General features: G+C 48.1%; 1 protein-coding gene across 6 annotated transcripts in view; it reads left to right on the top strand.

Annotated features, from left to right (window-relative positions):
- ctnnd2a (catenin (cadherin-associated protein), delta 2a) overlaps positions 1–25011 on the top strand; it is a 186434-nt gene that overhangs the window by 60662 nt on the left and 100761 nt on the right. For 5 of the 6 annotated variants that reach the window (XM_081717028.1, XM_027004434.3, XM_081717022.1 and 2 more), the window contains 2 exons: positions 21270–21304; positions 22369–22479. In XM_081717028.1, coding sequence (XP_081573154.1) covers positions 21270–21304; positions 22369–22479 — 146 coding nt within the window. The remainder of the gene's footprint in view (positions 1–21269; positions 21305–22368; positions 22480–25011) is intronic. The other variant, XM_081717046.1, reaches the window with a different exon arrangement.

The following is a 25011-nucleotide window of genomic DNA, read 5'->3' as shown; positions in this document are numbered from 1 at the left end:
GCCCCTGATGGGAGACCCCTCGTTGTTTTGTGCAGGGGTGGAGCCAGTGGAGGTGCGCGGTCAGCGGCGTGGTCGAGGGGGCCACAGAGTTAGGCCGCTTTAAGCTTTAATTGGCAGGCCTCTTTCGTAAGGGCGGCAGAGGTGAGGAGAGGTGAAGCAGGAGAGATGGAGGGAAGCGTGATGGAGGGAAGGTGGAGGGGTGAGTGGGTGAGTGTGTGTGTGTGTGTGTGTGTGTGTGTGTGTGTGTGTGTGTGTGTGTGTGTGTGTGTGTGTGCGTGCGCGTGTGCGGGTGTGTGTACGTTTAGGGAAGAAAAGGCAAAAATCTCCAGAGACTGACACGTGGAGTGAAGGTGTGTGACAGGGCATCCGTGTGAACGTGTCTGAGTGTGTGTTTGTGGGGTGGAGAAGGGGGCTGGGTTGGCTGTGTGTGTGTGTGTGTGTGTGTGTGTGTGTGTGTGTGTGAGTGAGTGTGTGATGCCCCAGTTGAGCCTGTTAGCATGGTTCAAGACATGACTCTCTCAAACAGACAGAGAGAAAGAGAGAGAGCGAGAGAGAGAGAGAGAGAGAGAGAGAGAGAGAGAGAGAGAGAGAGAGCTTAGGGCAGTCACTGGACTTTACATTTAAATTATGATGTGACATTTTCCGGTTGCCCCACCGGCCTCAGGGCAGAGAAGTGAAGAATAAGGCTGGCTCCTCTGGGCCCCTTCCTCGGTATAGCAGAGCCGAACAGACATGCTGCATAGTGTACGGCGTACTGTACATAAAAACACACACACTCTGCTGCGCTGAACTTGAAGGGAAAATTGACCTTCATTTTGTATCTGACTGACTAAAGGACTCTAGTTAGCGCTGCAACATTTGAGCTCATCCTCTCCGTTCTTCGCGCACACACCCCCTCCACCCCCCCCCCCCCCCCCCCCCACACACACACACACACACACGTGCACTTGCTGACACACAGTCATTACTTGTCTCATTGTGGGCACTATGCATAATTAGGTTTTCTGATGAGGACAGATGTAGAAACATTTGTTGATCAGATTCAGATCCATCCGCTCTGATTATGATTCACGATTGAGGGTTCGGGTGCTGCGATAGCCTATTACGACGGATGCCTGCCCTGCACCTGTTAGCCATGCGCACCCGCGTGTGCATGTGTGCATATGTGTGTGTGTGTGTGTGTGTGCATATTTGTGCATGTGCTTGTGTGTGCACGTTTGCAGGTTGCTGCGGACGTTTCCACGTATTGGCACACACTCCGACACCTGGCTCTCAGCAGGTGACAGGCATGGTCAGGAATAAACTTCCATAGATGCGCTTTTGGAGCTGCCGGTCCGACATCAGTGCGGGGGTGAAACTCTTGCTTGTCCCCGTCATTAGCGGGCCGTGGTTCAGGAGCGATCACGTGTGGGGTTTGCCGCTGCCTCTCCACTGCTGCACTCTGTCAGTGGACAGTTACAATGGTGATTGGCACACAAATTTGTAACTCTGGACTCTTATTGCTGTATGTTGTTTGATGGCTCAAAATGATCTAAAATTCCCTGCCAGCAGCTATAATGGGGCACAACTCTCTCTCTCTCTCTCTCTCTCTCTCTCTCTCTCTCTCTCTCATACACACACACACTACCTCTTTTTTCTCTCTCACATTCTCGCACTCTCTCTCTCGCTCTCTCTCTCTCTCTCTCTCTCTCTCTCTCTCTCTCTCTCTCTCTCTCCAGGGTGGTAATACAGTGAAATGTGATGGGTAAGAGGTTCTTATGGGCCTAATGCTGCATCACCTTTTGTGATGGCGGTGGGTGGGGCATCGACTGGCCCCTCTCTCTGCTTCTGCCTTGAGGTTGAAAGGCCGTCAGGGTCTTCGGGGACACAACCCGCGTCACGTTCCCCTGTAACTGGGTGGAGTGGGCCTTTAATGGCTCAGGTGCGCTTTGGCTTCAGCCAGTGCAGAAATGGCTGCTGTGGTTGATGACTGATGTACGGTTTGTCTGGAAACCAAGACCCATCATGATCTTGGCCAGCTTTGCTCTGCCAGGAAGTGGTGTGTGTGTGTGTGTGTGTGTGTGTGTGCAGCATGCATGTATCCCTGGGCTAGGGAGCATGTGCAGTGGGGTCCACAAACAGCTGTGAACCCCTGTTCCCCTCCACACCCCACAATCTGTGAGGAGTGCAAACACACACAGACACACACACACACACACACAAGATGTAACACATACAACCTCATTGGGCATGCAAATGCATGCTTATCTTGTCTAAACTGTAGATAGCGGCTGAGTCCCGATAAGGCCAGCTCTACTGCTAGGAAGAAAGCAAGTATGTGTGTGTGTGTGTGTGTGTGTGTGTGTGTGTGTGTGTGTGTGTGTGTGTGTGTGTGTGTGTGTGTGTGTGGCTACATTTGAAGAGTTCTCCCATCCCTCTCACCCAGTAGGTTTCCTGCTGTGTAGGAGGGCTCCTCCGTGACTGAAGAGAGCCTGCAGGTAGCACAAGCACTGCTCCTGCCCAGTGAACTCCAGCCACACGCAGCAGAGGCCCGGTGCCCAGCCGCTGGCCCCCGCGCTGCTGCTCACTAAGGGCTAATAAGGAGATCCAGGGGGCGGCTCGCTGCCGCCTGATCGGACAAGGCAGCGCCGGGCCGAGGCGTGACTCAGCTGGTTTCCCACCCACGTGATGAGAGCTCACTGCTGCCTGAGTGCTCAGCACACAGCACAGTCTGTCTGTCTCTCTTCTCTTACTCCCACTAACCTCTCTCAGCCTGTCTCTCTCTCTTCTCTTACTCCCACTAACCTCTCTCAACTTGTCTCACTCTCTCACTACATCTCTCAGCCTGTCTCTCTCTCTCTCTTTCTCTCTCTCTCTCTCTCTCTCTCTCTATTTTTTGTTTATTGGCAGGACTACACCAGGTACAAATAATTTGGACCTGAACATGGCAATTGTCATATGTAACAAACTAGTAATAAAAACGAACAACAATTAAAATTAAATAAAATAAAAATATTAAAAGGTAACAGCAATAAAGACAGTACACATGTTAATAAGAAGAAGCTTATTCCATGGTGAGAGGTGTGGTGGGTGTATGACTGTGGAGTGCGTTACTCACTGTCTCTCAGGAGGTGACATGTTGCCACAGATTTTGCAGTGAGAGGTGCTGTGTTTCCTTCTCTCTCAGCTTTTCTTCCTCTCACATTCTCAGCCTGTCCCTCTCTCTCTCTCCCTCTCTCTCTCTCTCTCTCCCTCTCTCTCTCCCTCTTTCCCTCTTATTCTCTCACCCCGCCCCAGTTCTGTTTTTCCCCTGTTCTCTCTCTCACACATTTGTATTTTTCCCTATTCTATCTCACACACATTCTCTCCCCTTTTCCCCATTCTCTCTCACTTAAATACACACATACACACACACACACATGTTCTCTCTGTCTCATACTCTATGCCTCCTTTCTCCATTATCTCACTCTCTTACATACACACATACTGCCCCCACTATCTCACTCTCTTACATACATACATACACACATACTGTCCCCCCACTATCTCACTCTCTTACACACACACACACTGTTCCTCCCACTATCTCACCCTCTTACATACACACATACTGCCCCCCCACTATCTCACTCTCTTACATACACACATACGACCCCCCACTATCTCACTCTCTTACATACATACTCTCCCCCCACTATCTCACTCTCTTACATACATACTGTCCCCCCACTATCTCACTCTCTTACACACACACACACTGTCCCTCCCACTGTCTCACTCTCTTACACACACACATACTCTCTCTCTCTTTCTTGCTCTTATTTTGTGTTCAGTTCGGTTGTTCTTGCTGTGCCACAGGCTCCTCCGCTCTTTCTGTAACTGTCCCAGGCGCTGCGTTCCGGTTAGCCGTCGTGGCCAAAGCGTCAGATGCGCATTACCCAGCGCTCTGTGCTGTAACACTTTCCCTTCACCCGAACCCTGAGTAACTGATCTGATAAGGGTGAATGAGAGCCATAACACAGCAGTGTGTGTGTGTGTGTGTGCGTGTGTGTGCGTGCCTTTGAAAGAAGAGAGCATATGAAAGTGTCTAATGATTGAACAGGGGAGGGACACAGCTGGTTGGCTCTCCTCTGAAGCATAGATGCAGGAGTTAAGTTTTAAGTCCCTTTGCGGTTCGTTTTTTCGTTCTTTCTTTCCCTTTTTCTTCTTTTTCTTTTCCTTAGGCACCCTTTGTCCTGTCATCCACACACTAATGCACACGCACAGACATGCTTTGTCACCAGTTGTGAGATCAAAATGGTTGGTCAAGTATTTAATGAGGCAAGACCAACACATCCACCAAAATAGTCACACTTCTATTTTAATTGGCTAAAATGTGTTTTGGGGCAGCACACTATATGAATATTCAAACAGTCATGAACTGCTTCAGGTTTTAGCCCTCCCTGTGTAGCTATTCAGTAATTAGCCAGTAGTTTAGTAGTTCTTCATGCTTTTGTGTGATTTCTGCCTGCCTGATAGTGTTACAAACCAGTAGATCAGTAGATTGACTGTGTGTGTGTGTGTGTGTGTGTGTGTGTGTGTGTCAGTCTGTCTCCCCTCTGCTTTTCATCAACATTCTCCATATTCGTCTAATGCACTAGCATTAGTTTTCCATACCAGCAGTGCCATGTGGGCAAGAGAAGGTAAGATGATAGCTGCTCTGTCCCAGACTGACATAAAAGATCCATTTCACCTTTCATGAACCAGCTGAGCACCTCTCCAGTGCTCCCGCGCCCCTCCTCACCATCCTCCTCCTCACATAACAAGTGTGGCAGGCCCGCTTGTCCAATCTCACAGAGGCGGTGGCAGAGTGTGCCGGAGGAGCGTGGAAAGGCGGGAAATTAGATGGGCTGGGTTCTCGTGCTCTCTCCATCCAGTGCACAGCTGGGAGACCTGTCTTCGCGCTCTTTTGTGGCTTTCCAGATCTTTCTGTAGCAAATCTCGGTGGAGGGCTGTGGGGTGGTGGTGTGTGTGTATGGGATTAGCCCAGGCTCCCTGGGTCGGCGCCGCTTCACTCCCTCGTGCCTACGCTCGCTCCGTTATTCACGCCGTCTGCCCTGTCGTGTTTCCCTCCCTGCCCCTTTCATGCCTCCGATGCCTCTGACCCCTCCACTCTCCGCACCCCCACCGCTCCAGATGCTCCTCCACCCGCCGCCTCCTCAAGCATATCTCAGCTGCACCAGCCCTATGGATAAGAAAGAGGTTTCCTAGACACCACCCCCCGCCGCCTCCCTCTCTCTCCCTCCCTCCCTCCCTCCCTCCCTCCCTCCCTCTCTCTCTCTCTCTCTCCGTGGGTAAGATCTCGCATTCCGTTGCTTGTATCTTTGCTCAAAGCTGTCTGTCCTGGGCCCTGGGGAAATGGCTGCTTTGCCTCACACAGTGCTGCTCTCGTTCATGGCCCCGCTGGCAGTGCCCTTTGCTGTGGATGCCACGTGGAGGTTAGGGCTTTCGGCGGGTGTGGCGGGAACCTTCGCCGTGTCGCAGGAGCAGTGGCACGCTTCCGGTTGCACTGAGGGCTTCCCAGGCGACAGTGGAATGGCTTTCCCCGGGGAGGACACACTCTTAGCAGTTTTCCTTGCTATAAATACAGCTAATTGAACTGATTAAGGGCTTCAGAATGATATGACAGGCTGAGTCCACTGTGTGGGAATAGTTGTTACTGGGACCAAGGACTGTTGAGTTTGGACCAGCATGTTTTAGAAGCGTTTGGGAAGCATTTCCCCTCCTGTGGTGGTGATTTGGAAGTTGGAGAGTATGAGGTGTTGGCATGATTTGTGCCCACGCCACTCTCTGCCTGTACTGGTAGCCAGAAATGCCTTTTTGCCATTCACCCATGTGGTTCTTTGCCACGAAAGAGTCCTGGGCTGCAACACAGAGGGCCGCAAGGAAGCCCCACTCGCATCCCAGCTGCTAATTATAATCCACGAGACGAGCGTGCCGTTGTCGCTGCTGCGTTTGATGGGTGCCAGCGAGCCGCCATCACAGGTAGCTTGTTTGTTCTAACAGGCATCCCCTGGGACAGAGGCAGACTGCAGCGGGAGTGACCGTAAAGGTGGAGTCCAGGACGGGAACGCACGAAAGCAGGCCGGTGAGCACGGTTGAGCTAACCAGCACTAGTTTGGGGGATGCGGAAGGAAAGATGATTAATAGCTGTGACGGCAGCCTGCCGTGTGCACGCGTTAATTAGAAATCTCACCGGCAGCGGCCCTGTATCCTGTCCGCCTGAATCAAAAGTGCCTTTATCCTTCTGAAGCAGCCCGGGAAAACATAATCATGTATAGGCATTTGGGGTGGAAAGGGGGCGGGGCTTTGACTGGAGCCTCCTCAGACAGGAAGCCCTTCCTGTAATTTATTTGCTTGTGTTAGTTCGGAATAGTTATGCGGTAATATTGATTTGGAAGTTGTTCAGACTGCATCCCGCACTGACATCCTGCTGTGGTGCATGGGGCCACACGACGTTGGGGCTGTCTCTTTATTCGCCATCAGTCAGGGGAAAATATAACCTATTGTTGATCTGCCTGTGCAGTAGCTATCAATTACTCATCTTTTGAGTGTTTTCAGGCAGCTGAATGGAACGTAAAGTGTAATGGCTGGTGTATGGAGAGCCATCGTACACCACGCCCACACGATATGTCATTTGGACAGTAAACGCCTTTATATGAGGGAGCCCACAAACACCCCGTAATACCCAATAAAAATGGTCTAAACCGTCGGGGACCCACAGGACGCAATATTCCTCATATTCAGCCAGTGCCCAGTGCTTTTTACTGGAGAAAATGATTCACTTATTCCAACATCTCCCCATTTGTTTGTTATTGCTCTGCTGGCTTCGGGTGCAGGAAGAATGGGCACTGTAAACACTGGCGCCAAGCCTGTGGCGGATTTTGTATCTAGCACTGCAGCGGATGCATTCACTCTTTATACCCCCCCCCCCCCCCAACCATCTCCACCCTTAATCCCCAATGCAGCCCTGACATCTAAAAAAATTAATATATTATAAATATATAAAAGGTATATAAAAGTTTAAGGACTTCAGACACATATGAGTGGAATGTTTTACCAAAAACACACTGCACTATCTAAGATATATCAGGTTATATAAGGGTTTTCTCTCAGTGCGCACTTGCTGTAGTGAGAGAATGGGCTTGGCTAAGTGAGCTTTTTCAGTTGGTTTTGAATGTGGCCATCCTAATCTTCTTCTCGTTCCTGTCGGTTTCCGGCACTCTTTACTGCTGTAAACAATTTGTTTTTAGTATAAACAACAGTGCTTTTAGTAGCTTCAGCATCGTATCCATGTCCCCCCCCCCACATGCAGGTTAATGGCTGTGTGCCTTTCTGGGTAGGCATGTGTAAGGTGTGTGTTTTTCACATGATGATCAGGATGTAGCAGAGGGGCACACATGTTTATCTCCATTCACATACACTGAAATAATTGGTCTCCGCGGAGCCCATTCAAGGGGGTCAGTTAAGGCAGTGATACCCCCACCCCCTGCACAAGTACACACACACACACACACACACACACACACACACACACACACACACACAGAGAGAGAGAGAGAGAGAGAGAGAGGTTTCTCTGAGTTGCTGCCTAACTTTGGTACACACTATGAGTCTTTCTCAGCCTCCCAAACCCCTGAATAGAAAGACATTATCTCTTTGTGGTTTCCTTACTGAAATAATAATTACTGCCTAATGGAATAATGCAAATTAATTGCTTTTTATAATTAATAAATAATATATTCCAAGTGTTACCATATCAGTTCTTCATTAATTGCTATTCAATATTATAAACTGTAATTTCATAACCATGTCTTAAACCAATGAGGTAAATACATTTTAAGGATTAATTTATTCATTCTTTTTAAATCCATTACATTAAATACAATGAATTAAACAATCATGTTTTATAATCTTTCTCCTTCCCCCCCCCCCCCCCCCCATCATTCTAATTGTAATGAAGTGGTGTGGAAACTACGGAAACTACAATGTTTGGATATATTTCACTTCGGAACCTTACCGTCAACATTTCCCAGGATAACTAGGTTCAGAAAAACATGTACTGTATATCATACTACTGCCATTGTGACAATATTTTTTTCATGAACGTGTTAAGAAATTAAAGAAATCATTGCATCATTATGCAGAACAGTAAACTTTCTTGATAGAAAAATATTTCATAATATTAGTGTGAAAATGTTGTGCCAGCATATTGCTAGTGATGGCTAACTTTGCTGCGTCCCACGCATGTCGAATCATCCGCGGTCACCTGTCCTTCCTTTTATCTGTAGCCGAAATATTTCCATACTTCCCGATTTAAAACTTTTTTGATGGGAGAGAAAAGTTCTGGGGTCACGCCACCTTGCGCCATGCTCTGGCGTCTCTGTGTTTACATCTCCCTCTCAGCATCGAGGACTGTGACACGGGATCGGAGCGCCACCCAGCAGGGCGTGTGAGTGCTTGTTACAGCACGGCTGCTTTGGGTCTCTGGAAAATAAGCAGCTTTTTAAAATGCACAGCGTTTTCAAGTGGCCACAATAACGTCACTGCCTCTAATATCGTGATACCTATGCAAAGAATAGTATAGACAGGAAAGCCAAATATGTTCTCCCTGGTGAGGGGCTACTGGTAATTCACCGTCCTTTATCAACAATCAGTCTTAACTAGCTCTTAACTGCTTTAAAGCAGTTCCAGTTTAATTGTTAGTCATGGGGGTGGGAACACAAGAATTCTAAGTAATAAATGTCTTATTCACATCAGTGTAAGGACATTTTTTTTTAAATGGATAGACATGTAGGTTCAATAATGGTGGAAGACCAAGTCATTATCTTTTTGTCAGCATCGTAGTTTATTATAGTTATTAATAATTTAGGAATGTGGTAACACTTGATTAATTATTGCATAGTAAGTACTTAAGTGTTTTCTCACTGTGTGAGGTCTTGAACTGCATCTGTGTAGCCCATTTCAGCTCACCTGAAGCAGACCCACTGTTCACCACTTCAGTTATTTACAACTCCATTGAAGACGTACTGTAGTTACCACATCAGTTCCAAATAGGCTACTGTATCATTCCACTTTAGTCAATATGCAATTATTTGGTAGTGAGGAGTAATTGAAAAGCTGGTATTACTTACTCCATTACCATTAACTTAAGTTAATAAGAATTAATAAATGTTATTTATGCATTTTTCTAGGCTCCAAACATAGTCAGGGCATATTTTTCCTGAAAGTGTACAAAAACAAACATTCATATGCACACACACACACACACACACACACACACACCCCCACACACACACACCCACACACGCACGCACACACACCAACACACACACACACGCACACATGCACACGCACACACACACACACGCACGCACACCCACACACACACATCCACACCCACACACCCACACACACGCACACATGCACACACACACACACCCATACACACCCACCCACACACACACACACACACACACGCATATGCATATTTAGCTTCAGACAGCTGTAGATGAAATGAGGCCACTAATTGAATGTGATGACTTGGGCCTGAGTTGTGGCAGCAGTGCTATGATTTGGAGTGATGGCATGTGTGAATATTCCACACGAGCTCACTCATAGCCACTGTGTAAGGGGATTAGCAATGAGCCCCCCCCCCCCCCGGAGATGAAGGAAGCACACCCGTGTGTGTGTGTGTGTGTGTGTGTGTGTGTGTGTGTGTGTGTGTGTGTGTGTATGTGTGTGTGTGTGTGTGCGTGAAAAATTGAGAAAAAGAATGAGGAGAGTACTGCAGCACCACAAACATGATCAAAAGAGCACATTTATCCCAAGATGAAGTAATTATGATTTTTACATTTTTGGGGTGATCCATATCATCCTATCATCCCCTCGGGCTGTTTGCTGTGCTCTCAGTGCTAATGTCTCAACCAAGACCAGCACACATTCTCACAAGCCAAGAAACAGAGTGCCGCATTGCATAAATAACTCCAAAAATGTAAACCCCAAATGCCCCTGCTTTGTTTTTGTTTTTTGTTTTTGGTTCAAAGTAAACTCCTTAACATGCTGTTCAATCCTGCCCCACCCTCTCCCTACAGAGTGTGGAAGTAGAGCCCTCAGCCCAGAGGTGGTGCCGTGTGCATTCTCAACAGCAGCAATTAGCATGTAGCAATGGATTAGCAAATTGTGAAAAAGGAGGAAAAAAATACTATGTAGCATCCCACAGTTTGTTTTTTTTGTTTTTTTTGGTCCTGCCACGCCAGCAGGGCTAACTTGCTTGCCGTTGCTGCTTCAAAGTTACAGGTACAGTAGGTTTCATCTGCAGACAGGTAGTAACCTGCCTCACACAGCACTCAAAGACTGAGGGACTCATGAGTTTGACTGATGTCGTACATTTTTCCCTTGTGTATTCTATAATGAATGGCAATGACCAGTGGAGTTTTAAACGAATGAAAGCCGTTTCATTATGCAGCTTCCTGTGTGAACTGCTGACTGGACCATTGTGAGCCTGCTATAAGAAAATAAATATATATATATATATATATATATATATATATATATATATATATATATATATATATATATATATATATATATAACATGTTCACTGAGTTTATGCTGAATAACATAAATAGTAAACAAAAAAAAACAACTATTTCCAGCCTTAACGTTTTAAATGAAACTGTCATGGCTGCTCCCAAGGTGCCATTAACTGTATCGTAATGGTGAATGAATTATAAACACTGCGCAGTAGCCTCAGGATACAGTACACTAGAATAAATGCAAATGTAACTGCACAGAATTCACTACAGACACAGTTTAACTGAAGAAGAGATGTTATTTATTCACAATAAAAGACTAAAGAGTGTGGGCGTCATGTCTGTTTTGTAATAAACTAACCAATGTAAAAGAGGTGGTCACTTTCCCCCCATAAACTTGTAGAAATTTTATTAGAAGTACAGTTGTTTGTTTGATTTTATTAGTGATCTGGTTGTGGAGATGTTGATATTTTATTAGTAGCACTGTTAGAACTATAGCAACACTGGGACACCTGATTTATTCTTATACTCCTAGCTGCTCGAGAGAGTGTGTGGCATTCATAACAGCTTTTCAGAAAGATAGAATGATATCATGGGTCCCACCCCAAACCCCCATCCATACTCTGAATATAAGCTTTCAAAAAAACCTTGTCTTGAATTGTAGGTAAAGCTAAGTTAATGCACCATTATAGGGATAATTCCAAGATACTGTACATGGTATGATTCCAAATCGTGATATGAAAGTTGTCCATATTTAAAATGAAAATTAAGTATTTTGTCTGTTTCTCTAATGACCCTCTGCGCTTGGTTTGTTAGCAGTGGGTGCATCTCTGGCACAGAGCTCAGGGTTAGCACTGGGTTAGCAGGTGCAAAGAAATTACTCAGAATTTTCTAGAAGAGGACAGGGTAATTCTGAATTTAGCTCAATTCACTAAGCGAGCTCCCGAGCCGCTTACACATCATACGTCTGCAGAGTTGTTTTCGGATTTGCATTTGCAGCCAAATATGGGCACGCTGGCCAAAGACAAAAAGCAACGGCAGTCACGACTGGGCGGAGTTGGATCACCTCATTTGCATATCCTTTCTCTGGTCCATATTGTGAACAAAAGCAGACTTCTAGTTGTTGACTGACAGGGTAGAATTATGAAGACAGGCTGTCATTGGGTTTGGTGAATAGAGAATGCAGTCCTAATGCTCAGTAGAGGATATAGTCCTATAAATTAATTTTAAGCATCTGAAAATACTATGAGCACTGCACCAAGTGCTAAAAGAAGGCAGTTTATATGCCGTGAAATCTGGAAAGTGTTCTGACCCGGAAGAATTAGACCCTAAAAGACCTCATCATGTCTTTGCAGTGACGTGACTCCAGATTTGTTCTCAGGACAGCCTCAGGCTCCTCAGGAATGTAAAAACCTTGGTAACCACAGCAGTCATGGAGGCTGGGCTATGTTACAGCGTGAGAAATGAAGAGTTTTGGACTTTATTCCTTCAGATAGAATTGCTCAAAGCTTCACTCTTAGCATCACTTTAAGAACATCGCTTGATCTGTGTTCCTTCCTACAGAACTTTAAAATTGCTTTTAATTATTAGAATTTCTTGTCTTTATATCAGGCGATGCTCAGCGAATCCAAACAGAGGAGGTAAAATTGAGCCTGTTTTGTGTTCTTCATAAAACCCCCTTTTTTAAGCACTGTTGGGCTGGACGATCAGAGGGTGCGCTTAGGCAGCAGTGTAAAGTTAATGGCTTTTCATTTTATTTGCACATAAGGGGCAGTGTTGAGTGCCGTGCGTTTCAGCATATGTGACGTGCAGATGATTATCTTATTACCCTTGTGTTGTTCTCATCGTATTCTGTGGCTTCGTTCTTGAGAACTTTCAGCTTTCAGTCGATGCCCTGTCCAAGGGAGAGACATTTCCTTTAAACCAGCGTCTGGGCAATGTAAACCGCCCATTTATTTCCCTCTGTACCTGCTAGATAGCCTAATCGCGCAGCCCGATAGCATTTCATCCTCTTCCTCTGCTCCCACTGCCAGCTTTGGCAAGATAAAGCTCCCCTGGCCTTGATTTCCAGGCAACAGCTTCCTGGCCAAGATGAGCAGCTGTAATGGAAGCAGCGCTTCAACATGGCAGGGGCCGCTTCGTGCAGGTGCAAGCCTGGCGGCTTCTCTGGACAGAAGATATGTCGAGGAGAATTCCTTGTGCTCTCCTTTGCTCTTTCCACACGCGAACACGCAGCAGACCTCCCTCGGCGAAGCCGGAGCTAACGCACGCGGGACTCGTGACGTCCCGAGACCGGACCGCAAGTGAGCGGCGGGAACGGCGGCAGCTGCAGCTGCAGGATGTGAACCGCCTTCCTTGTTTTTTAAGAGTTGGCCTTTAGAGCAGGAGGGAGCTTGCACCGATGACGTTCACCGCGCTCTCCTGCAAAAAGAGAACCCAACGCTTTTGATAAACATCATTACTGCCCCCCAGCAATCCCTCCGCCCACGAGCCTGCTATCTGATGTCAAACAATGTGGCGGTCCTGTTTAATCAGAAGGCCCGGTAGTGCTGGCAGACAGGTTGCTACTTCGACGCCACTGCTCACTGAGCTGAGAGGTAAATGAGACGGGAGCAGATTGTAGACGAGGTGTGGAGAGTGGATCGGCTCCAGGCCTGTCCTCGGTGACGGCGAGACACTGGCGGAGGGCACGGTGTGCGCTGGGTATCGCTCAGTCCGGACAGTTTCAAGCATCATTCATTAACCTTTCCCGCATTTTGCCGTCGCCTTTTGTCATGTGCTACTGTGCTGTGTATGTCAGTTAACATGGCTTAGGCAGTTCTGGTCATTTGGGTTCTGTGTTTTGGGTTGTTCTCAGCTCTGACTGGGACATCTCAGCCGACATTCTGATTCCATCTGGCTCGATCTGTCCCTGTTGCAGACTGCCCTGGAAAACCGCAAAAACGGATCTGGGCCCGAGTGGATAGACTGCACTAATGAAGTGTATCCACAGGGCCACATCCACGCATCTAGTCCCCTTACGCACCTCCCCTCATGCGCCACCTCTTGTGTGAGGGGATGTGCGCGAGTGGACTATGTGAGGGGATGTGCGTGAGGGGACATATGCAAGGGGACTATGGGAGGGGACATGTGCGAGGGGTCCCCTCGCGCAGTCCCCTTGCGCACCTATCATCACGTAGTGCCCTTATGTAGTTCCCTTGCGCAGTCCGCTCGCTCACTTCTCATTACAGTCCCCTCACACACCTCCTTTCACATTCCCTTTGCGCACCACCTTCTTGTAATTACCTCACACGTCACTCACACACATCCCCTCACACACATGCCCTCTCGTAGTCCCCACTCACACGTCGCCTCACATACGTCCCCTCACATAGTCCCCTCGCGCACGTCGCCTCACATAGTCCAGCCACACACATCCCCTCACGCACATCCTTACACGCACATCCCCTCACGCACAACCCCCTGCGCCCCCGGGGATCTGTACACGTCCTGGGCTCACGAACCTCCGGAGCTAATGGTTAAAGGCTCTTGCGGTTGCGGACACACATCGCATGTGGCAGAGCGGTTTGGGAGACAGGGGGCTGCCTGTTCCCCCGGATGGACCCGCTGTGCGTCAGGCACTGCCTCCCTCCGGGGACTCATTAAAAGCTCATGCTTTGAGGAAGTCGGATCTATTTTCAGCCTCATTCCCCAATGCTGCAACTCCAGATGCAAAGCCAGACCGAAGCGCTGGGTGTTCCTCTGTGAGTTCTTTCAAAGAGTATCTGGTTTGTGTGCGTGTGTGTGTGTGTGTGTGTGTGTGCTACAGGTACCATGTCTCAAATGATAACACATGTAGCCTTTGTTCATAACTGTAGGCTGCAAGGCTCTCTGTCTAACTTTCTGTCCTCTCTCTTCTGTCTCCTCTCTCTGTCTCCCTGGTAGCCTGCATCACATTTGTGATTATTATTAGGACATACTGTATGAGTTTCATTTTGCATTCATTCAAATTCAGTGAGAATGGAATCACTGAGAGAACAGATGACTTCCTCTATAACAGGCCAGAGGCAAGAGAGGGCCACATGTAATGTGATAGTATACACTCCTGTGTTTGTGTGTGTGTTTGTGTGTGTGTGTGTGTGTGTGTGTGTGTGTGTGTGTGTGTGTGTGTGTGTGTGTGTGTGTGTGTGTGAAAGAGACACACACAGTGGGGAGTTTGGTCTCATCAATACTGTAATGACTCCTGCTAGACGTACCCTGCGTCTCCAAGGGAGAAGTTGATGTTTCATATATGCACGCTTTCCGATATTTCACACTTAACATATGGTATGCTACAAAACAGCAATTACTCAAATGTGTGTGCGTGTGTGTGCATGCGTGTGTGTTGTCATACAAATCAAGTGGATTGCTGAGAGATGGTGTCGGACAGTGCAAAATGCTGCTTTAATTTAATGGCAAAAGATTACTATGAACCTGGTGTTTCAACCTATTTAGTTTAAATGTGTCAGATTACAGTTTTGATGAGCTCCTGGTTTAACAATGATGATGTGCTTTAGTATTAGTAATATTATTAAAAGTAGAATATTATTAGTTATAGTATTCAATACTTGATTTTTAAGATTTTATGAGAGAATGTAAGCGTGCATATGCATGTGGTGTGAATAATAGTCAGTATTCTCTTTGATGGAAGTTTAAAATTGGAAAAATTACTTCCTGCAGAACTCTGCTGGCAGCCAATCCCCCAAGCTAATGTGATTCACACCAGCTGAGTTCCTGGGTAGCAGTGGAATCATGGCCGTAGTCCTAGCAGCAGAGCACACACGAGGCTCACGAACTAGAAGAGAATTAGTTTCCCTATGTTTTGTTCATCTTTCCATTGACTCTTTACTGAGTCCAAATCAGGACAAATCCTTAAACGGTGTAAGAAATCTTTATTCCTTGCTTGATCTTCATCATTTTTAGCCTTTCAGACTTTTTAGAGGGGAGTTTTTCGTGGGCAGACGCAGCCTCCCCCGTGTGGACGTCTGTCATACGCAGACAGCCGTGCGCAGACGTTGCCTCCCCCGTGTGGACGTCTGTCAGAGGCTAGCATGTCTAACCGAGCCATTAAAATGTCACAGCGTGGGGTTGAAACGGGCCGGCTAGCTACGCCCTTCATCTCGCTTCACAGGCGCGGACACAGGTGGGGACACAGGCGCGGACTCAGGTGGGGAATCAGGCGCGGACACAGGTGGGGACACAGGTGCGGACTCAGGCGGGGACACAGGCGCGGACACAGGTGGGGACACAGGTGGGGAATCAGGCACGGACACAGGTGGGGACACAGGTGGGGACTCAGGCACGGACACAGGTGGGGACTCAGGCACGGACACAGGTGGGGACACAAGCACGGACACAGGTGGGGACTCAGGCACGGACACAGGCGGGGACACAGGTGGGGACACAGGCACGGACACAGGTGGGGACACAGGCGCGGACACTGGTGGGGACTCAGGCGCGGACACAGGTGGGGACTCAGGCGCGGACACAGGTGGGGACACAGGTGGGGCCACAGGCGCGGACACAGGCACGAACACAGGCGGGGACAGAGGCGCGGACACAGGCACGAACACAGGCGGGGACACAGGTGGGGCCACAGGCGCGGACACAGGCACGGACACAGGCGGGGACACAGGTGGGGACACAGGCACGGACACAGGTGGGGACACAGGCGCGGACACAGGTGGGGACTCAGGCGCGGACACAGGTGGGGCCACAGGCGCGGACACAGGCACGAACACAGGCGGGGACACAGGTGGGGACTCAGGCGCGGACACAGGTGGGGCCACAGGCGCGGACACAGGCACGAACACAGGCGGGGACACAGGTGGGGACTCAGGCGCGGACACAGGTGGGGACACAGGCACGAACACAGGTGGAGACTCAGGCGCGGACACAGGTGGGGACACAGGCGCGGACTAAGCTTTGACTATGGTTCTTTGTGCAGGAAGACTGATTTGCGGAATCAGGAATACGGGCTCGTCTCTGGTTAGCAGAATAGTAATGTGTGCAGTTGCTGTTTTGGTGTGTTTTTAAGTTATCAGCCAAGTGGAAAGACAATGAGATGTGAAGTGAATCTGATTAGCTTTACCTCACGGGTCACGTATAATAACAAAAAAAGGAATCAATACACATCTAAAGTGAGATCTAAATAAACCATTGAGGGCCATTTCAAATTCAAATTACTTTACAATTAAAGCATTTTCTTCTTCTAATTCACCAATGCTGAGCCAGGTCAAGTCAGCTGTCGCATGTGTTAAGTGATAGGGGTGGGGGGCTGAATACAAGAGTGAGCTTGATAATAATGTTTAGGCAGTAGAAAAGTGGAGCTTATTTCAAGTGATTCCCTTTTATCAGAACTCCTCTTATCAGAACTCCATAGCTCTTGGTTGGTGTGTGTGCGTGTGTGTGTGTTTGTGTGTGTGTTTGTTTGCGTGCGGGAGCACTTTTACTTATCCGCTTTTTACATCCGAAAACTTTTAGCGTGAGCATATCTACATGCATGCATGCCTGCGCGCGAGCGTGCGCATGCGCATTTTTCTGTCCCTACGTCCACGCACGCCTGTGCATGCGTGCGTGCGCACGTATAGACGTTCCTTTGAAGTGCCGCCACCAGTTATGGAGGCGTGTGTATAAGTGAGGCACAGCGGGGCCGCGTGCCATCCGCCACCGTTCTCGGCCCTGCCGTCCTCAAAGGGTGCAGGCAGCCACGCAGCCGAACAGAAGGGCAGACTTTAATTGCTGATAAATGGTGCGCTCATGTCAGGCCTGCCACCACTGCTTCTCCGTGAGCTCCCCACAGCTCCGTGCGTGACAGATTTGGGTTAACTACAGACAAGGGAGTCGGGTTCATCTGTTGAATTTTGACACCGTGCATGTGATGTGCATCACAAACACCCGTTTTTAATTGGCGCGCGGGTGTAAGCCCTTTTTTGTTCGGTGCAGCAGCAAATTGGCCAAGACACCCTGCATTGGCTTGTTCGCGTGCCGTCAGGCTGATCGGCCTGACCGGCACGTAGCGGATAATGGCCCGTGTGGCGGTAGAATTTAGACTCTGTGCAGATGCGGTGGCCCAAGCGGGGAGCCACTGTCTAGCCTCGGCTTTAGACCTGAGCTTCAGGACGGGGACCTTGAACTGTGAGCTCCCACGCAAAGACAAACCTCGAGCGCGAGCCTCAGCCCCGACGCCAGTAAGTGCACGCTATTCGGGCCGTTGCTGCCATAGACAAATCTTTGCGTAGTGTCCAATAAGCTTTAAGTCCAAGCCGAGGGTGAGGAAGGCCAGGAGCCGTGGCAGGCCCATCCCACCCCATACACCCCTCACCGACCCAAAGGGCGCCCCTGTCTCCGCCCCCTCCCCGCGCTTATCTCCACCCTTTTCTCCGCCCTAGTACCCTTCTTTCTCCAGCCGGAGGTGATTTAAGTGCCCCGGGGCTCCACGTTCAAGGCAAGAGTCCTAATCAGCCGTTCACGAGTCAGCTAACCGGCTTTAATTCCCTCAAAGACGCAAATCGTAGCACTTGTTATCCCACTCCAGGCCTCAGAAGGAGTAATTCAGGGCGCTTGGCGAGCGGCTTCTCCCCGCTTCGACGTCCCTCGTGGCCAGGAAGTCATTAGGTGCTGCAAGCCTGAAGTAATGTCCTTTGACTTCACCCCCACCATCTCTCAGCTGTCGGAAACTCTGGGCGTGGACGCGTGTTTAACGCTGGCTGCCGCGCATCCCTGCCCCCGCGGCCGCACCAGGTGTAGGGCCTGTGCCATCCTCCGCTATGTGCCATCGATTTTCTCTCTGCGGAATGCTAGCCACCTCGATACGAATGCATTCGTGTGGTGTTAATTTTGCCCGGCGGCTTTGGTCGTGGATGCTGGATCAGGTTTATTTTGTGGGGAGATTTATGAACATGTTTAAGGGGCGCATGCTGAGAGGAGAGGGGATATAAAAGCTGGAGGTGGAGTGCTGATAAATATGTGTGAAGATGTGCGTGTGAGGGTGTGGTGGATGTGGGGGGAGGGGGTTGTGTGTGGCAACTGGTTTGGATTAGGAAAAAATGGTTTTGTTATTGGATGTGTTTTCATTTACAAAAATGCAGCCTTTATTTGTCAGACTATGATGACCAAATGGTTACTGAGGTTAACCTTAGGAGTAGGGTTAGGATTACAGCTAGGGTCAGGCCTCGTAGTATTAACCTAATGTAATGTAATAGAGAGAGTGAGAGAGAGAGAGAGAGAGAGAGAGAGAGAGAGAGAGAGAGAGAGAGAGAGAGAGAGTGTGTGTGTGTGTGTGTGTGTGTGTGTGTGTGTGTGTGTGTGTGTGTGTGTGTGTGTGGTGAATCTGAACATGCACCCTCAGTAAATCCTGCTCCATTTGGCTGTAATTCAGCAAACAGGTTGGAGCCCCACTACAAGGAGACATACAGACGCCCCTGTCACAAATCCATCAACATTTTACTCAGGACAAACACAAGCTGATGTGTAGGCTAAAGACACCCACCTTACATCACCCCCGCAAGGGTTGCAATTAAAGCCCTGGTCACGGTCCCTCTCACATGCGCGTGTCCCCCCTCCCCCCGTCTGCCGGCGTTCGGCTCCGCTGCGTCCGTCTCTCGGAGACCAGAAGGCATGCGACAGCGTTCGGAGCAAACACTTCACGGGGCCGAGGATCTGGGCGCCCGTTAAACGCCTCGATAATGAAAAGACGAGGCAGCACGGCACATGAGCCGACGGGAAAGCGTGCAAGGACCCGCCGGTGTGCGAAAGACAGCTTATTTCATGCGTGGCAGCGTGCGGTAAAATGTAACCGCTGTCTTTTTGGGGTGCGCGATTCATGTCAGCACGGCTGGCAGGAGGAGTCCACGACTGCTCAGTAGTTACGAAATCAAGGGCGCTTAGTGTGACGGGCTTAAAGCTGATTTGTGCCCTTTGCGCTCACGGCAAATGCCTGCATCGGCGAGAACGACCCATGCCATGTTTCCGAAGCGTCTGTAAAGCTGAAGAAACAAATTCAGGCGGAGGATCTTCATCACCTTCGTCGCCGGGTTTTGTCACTTTCCCAGCCACAAACGTGAGGTCAGAATGGCGATTGTGTGGCTATGGCGCTTTAACGAACTGGAGCGTGAGAAAAACGCAGCGCGGCTAGGGCTCTCGGGGACAGAGTCGGACGCCGTTTCCAAAAGCTGTACTGGCTGACCCGGTAAACTCCGCTCCCGTGTCCTCTCTGACCTCCATGCGTGTACACTACTCACCACTCCCCACCTCCTGTTGTTAGCCCTTTTTTGATCACTCACACCTTTTCACACGTGAACAAGTAGCTGGCTCTGTTTCTGTTATTCACACGCGGGGCCCGTACATTATTTAAGACCAGAAATTTGTTTGCGTGAAGGAGGCGTTGAGAAAATCTATATTGTTAAGACCTTCCTCACCCTCTGTGCCTCGGTGTAACGTGATGAAGTAGATGTTGGGTCTCCTCCACGGCGTGTAGCCGCAGCTACATGGCCGCAAGTCATCCGATCTTTCCGCATGGGTCCGTGGGAATCACGTGTTACCTTTGCCTGGATAAGTGGCTGTGCTAAGGCCAATAGTCAGTTTAAACTGATTCGCTTCACCCATGATCTCGTGTTTTCACTCCAGGCACAGACAGATTCCATATCCGGTGCCATCTTCATGACCGGCCGGCCTGCCCTACAGCAAGGACGCACTTGTTCATACCAAATCTGATTTACGCAACATCTGCACAATGTCAGGTGGTTTGGGCCTGCTCAGACAACAGCGGTGCCTTCACGATCAGTGCTGTCACTCTGACCTCGTGCCTTCACACCGTCTGACCTTGCACGACCTGGAAGTGAACAGATTTGTTTGTCTTCCCGTTTGCCGTTTTTATGGCTCAAACCGTCCGTCCTTGAGCTGTAAATATTGGCCCCTCCGATCCCCTCGCCTGGCTGGGCTTTACACGATTGATGCGAGGCCTCAGGATGGAATGAACCAATAAATGATGGTGATTACCTGATGATGGGAGGGAAATGGGAGGGTAGGTAGGAGAGAGGGAGTGTGGAAGCCTGTGGACGTGAGCTGGGGTCATTTCATCCCTCCCTCGCACACACACAAGCTTCCAAACATACGCAGTGCTACAGAGTTCATCGATGATACAGCAACACCGTAGCTCCCCGGTCCTGCTATGAGATGAATTGGCCTTAACTGTGGGGGACACCAAAGCCTGTCAGCACATGCAAGGATCCACACTTTCTCTCAGGGTGCTGTAGCCCAGATTCCGGCTCACGCTGCCTGTGTTTATGCCTGCCGATCTCTGCGCTGACTCTGAGTAAGGCAGAACTATCCCAATTTGGCTGTCGGTCTCCACGAGGCCTGAGCGCAGGTCACGGCCATGCCACTCGGTTCCCTTCACCGTTAATGATGCCAGCGCAATGAGAATCAACCTGCTCCCGTGGGTTTCCCTTGCATATGGCTGCTTGAACTGAGCTGCGGCATTGATTTTTCCATGAACTTTAACCTGCCAACATCCTAGCTTTTAAACTGTGTGTGTGTGTGTGTGTGTGTGTGTGTGTGTGTGTGTGTGTGTGTGTGTGTGTGTGTGCGTGCATGCAGGCATGCTTACGTGCATGTGTGGGTGTGTGCATGTGTGTGCTCTCATAAATGTGCATTATCATGATTACTGCGCTAAAGTTTCTGCATTGTTTCTTGTAGTTCAGCAGATGAGCATCTTCGCTGGAATACCCAAGGTAAATGAAATATTTCTCAGTACTCAGGCAGTCCTCTGACATCAGAGAGGTCTGGTCTCTTAGTGTCATATTGCTCTTTGTTCATATTGCTTGTATGTATCACCTTTTTGAGTGCTTTTCTCCAAAACACTTCGGTTTCGGCTGTGCCACATCATGACAAATATACAATAAAAATGATTTGGAACGCACTAGCATTACAGAAACCTCTCGCCCCTTCAGGAAGTGAGTCGATTTCATTTTGAACATATTAAATACTGCATACTGATAAAGTAACATTTAGAGTATATATGACAGGTGAATGTTAATGGGTTGATATCCTGCCTTTCAGACAAGCTTCAGGCCATTAAAGTGTCCTTAAACTTGAGGTAGTAATCAACAGCAATTAAGTGTAATTATACCTGGAGAGAAAGAAGGAAAACACACAGGTTTCAAGTGTAGACGTTTTCAGAGCAGGTAATCGGCAAGCGCTGAAATAAATAAAACCGAAACTGAAAACAATTCCTCTAGCTGTCTGTTATTTTGTATTTACATTTACGTTAGACAACAGGATACTGTAGCATACTTTGACCACAATTATATATATAAAAGTGAATATAAGTGTATACAAGCTTGTGTGCACTCACACACACACACACACACACACACACACACGCACATTCTCCCACTCTCTCTCTGCACCTTCACATTCAGTCCTGTGAGATCCCTGTAGAGTGGACTTTTCAGCTAATCGTTACTGTGTCAAGGTGTCAGGGTGCATGCGTTCCCACAGCAAGCTGTGGCCTGGTACTGTTCTTGCCATTTCAACCAAGACCTTACCCCTGGCACTTCAAAGAGTTGCTGTATGAACCTATCCCCTGGGCACACCATGCTCACCACAAGAGGTCAAAGTTCAGTCACAGGCCCAAAGAGGTTACTGCACTGTCCTCACTGTCCATTCAGGCCAGTGGTCACAGACTGATCATGCGATCAGTGGGTGATGCTGGGATCTGTAGTATCTCAGTCTGACCTATTTGGTTGGTTAGATTTTGCTAATCCTCCCTCCGTGCTCCCTCCCCACTGGACAGATGGACAGAAAGACATAGAGGACGAACTGAACACTGGCCTGGAGCTTGTAGACTCATGCATCAGATCCCTGCAGGAGTCTGGGATACTGGACCACCAGGAATATGGCACAGGTGAACGTGAGCAACTTGCACTTGACTGACACTTGATACTACGTTTTCCAGTTTTCCAAATTTCCCTTTTCATTTGATTGGCAGGATTTTAAAGTCAATAAATCTTGGATGTTAATAAAATGAAAGTTAGGATTAAAATGTTACATACATTCAGTCTAATTGCAATTGCATTCAATGTAAAAGGTCCAAAAAAATGTAAAAGTTCCAAAAAAAATTGTAGGATGACCATCCATAATCATGTCTTGTCTATGATTTTTTTTAATTTTTTTTTTATGAATAATAAATGTGAGTAAGAATTATACTATTATTCGATTATTTGAGGTTGTTATATTGGAGCAGAAAGGTTATCTTCACCCCCAAACTACTTTCATGCTATTTTAGGGCTATTTAAATTTCAGTGGAAGTCAGTCGAGGTTCTGTGCTATTACCCATAATGCGAAGCATGAAATGGCTCCACGCAGTGCGCTTTTTTACCTTCGGAAGTCAGGAAGGAGTAATTGACTTACATTTCAAAAAATTGCTGACTCATTCTAATTCATTCCGCATGATTTCTGTTCCTTGTGACATTGCCATGATTTGCTGTTGCTTGCGAATGTGCCCTGTTTCTGGGGCTCTGAAAATGGTGTGGCAACAATAACAGCACAGCCAGGAGAGTTTGGAAAAGACCACTGAGCCATTTTGACTTCATCAGCTTAGCACATTCCTCACGCTTTATGAAATCACTACAGAACAAAAGCCTCAAACCTCCTTATACTTCACGGGGGAAAAGCTTTCCAGTCCTAGGATATGCATTTCTTGGATATATGTTCCTGTTCACAGTAAAGTTGGGAGAAGTTTATAAATTTATACAAGATTTTATATTATAAATTCCTTCAACTAAAGTATGTTCTTAAGTTTCCTAGATTTTCCTAGATTGGAACCATCCTCCTAAAAAATTATTTTTGAAATCACCTGATCTATTCAATGGACAGTGTCTACATCCTTTTGCATTTTAAATGTTAATGACTTTGTAAAGGCAGATAAAACAGCTTTTTCCTTGTCAAATTTCGGCTTTAAAGTCCAATTTTTATATCCCGGTGTACCAGCATTTTCGGGGAGTATAAACAGCATCACAGATCCACAGTGTTCCGAGAGAGACGTAAATAATTTCTTGAGGAGTAAACATGTTTGTAGCGGAGCAGAGGCCCTACATCGCAAGCAGCTCTGACGTTTGTGGGGGGTTTTCGGCTCAGGGCTGGGTGGCTCTCAATAATTCATCTGTTCAAGATAACCAAGCTGGAACAGCTGCCCACCTTGGTGCCGTTGTCTGACAGCCGACAAACACTGCTTCCTCACACAGGCTTTGTTCTGCTATTGTAATCTCCCTCCCCATCTCCCGAAATGCCATTGGAGGCCTGTGTGTGTCAAACTATGGGGTGATATCTTGAGGATGTTCTGAATGTCAAGGGCGTTGTCTGTCTGCTCAGGACAGCAGGGGGTCATGCTAAGTTTTTCGACTAAAAGCTTGATGCCTTTGGCTGCTGTAAGACTGCGTGCTAAGGCTATCTTCACAAAATAAGGTTGTTTTTTCTTGTTTCCTTGAGAAATATACATGCTGGCTGGTTGAGGAGCTATGGAGGTCTTGGGTACAAGCAGCAGGAGGTAACCCCTTCTACCGACCTTTATCCTTTAGCTGAAGCATTCTTGGGGGCAGATTAGGGAAGATTTGGCTGTGGCTGCAATCAAGCTGGTGAGAGAGAGACAATTTTTCGCACGCACTGCGGGGTGTTATCAAACCCGGAGAGTTCCATTCTTGGAGCAATTACAGTATGATCATGTGCAAAAGATGAGTCACGTGTGCATACACATGCATACACATTGTGACCTCATCTGGATGTTATTAGGGGATTACGACACCTCCCCGTTGCTGATTGTAATGGGTATTCTCCATGTCATGTAAATGTCCCCCCCCTTGACCTGATGTTTGACACACAGATGCCTAAGGACCCAGAGTATTAAGACCATGCCGTCCAGCGTCAGCCGCTCAACTACTGTGGAGTCCGATTGTGGAGCTTTATGTAAATGTTCCAACCCTGTCAATTTAATTTGATTGGGTCAGATAAAGAAGCACTCAGGAATTCCATTCAAGAAGTTTCGTGAAGTAATTTAGCATTTATGTGTATGTGCTGATTGGTACTTTACATACATGGACGAGAGTGGTATGATGATAACGAGTATAGTCATTATTACATTCAGACGTCACTACAGTAAGAAATTAGCCCCAACCCTGGATAGGATTCCGAGCTTGTCGTCTTCTGAGGAACGACCCCAGGAAGGGGCGTCCCGTTCATCTCCCCAGCTGTGTCGGATCAGCGAAAAAGGAGACGCAGGCAGCAGGGCCATTCCTGGCCCTGACACCAGGCCAGTTTTGTTATCTTAGCTGAGGATCTTGATGCTTCCAGCTGATTGGGGGTGAATGGATTAACTCGGCGAATCAGATTCCGATTCAGAATCACTCGACTGGCTAAGTGCACTTAAATGCAAGAGGAATCT

The sequence above is a fragment of the Electrophorus electricus genome, chromosome 1 (assembly GCF_041902795.1).
Source record: "Electrophorus electricus isolate QZ-2024a chromosome 1, ASM4190279v1, whole genome shotgun sequence".
Lineage (NCBI taxonomy): Eukaryota > Metazoa > Chordata > Actinopteri > Gymnotiformes > Gymnotidae > Electrophorus > Electrophorus electricus.
This window is presented reverse-complemented; position numbering and strand designations above follow the sequence as displayed.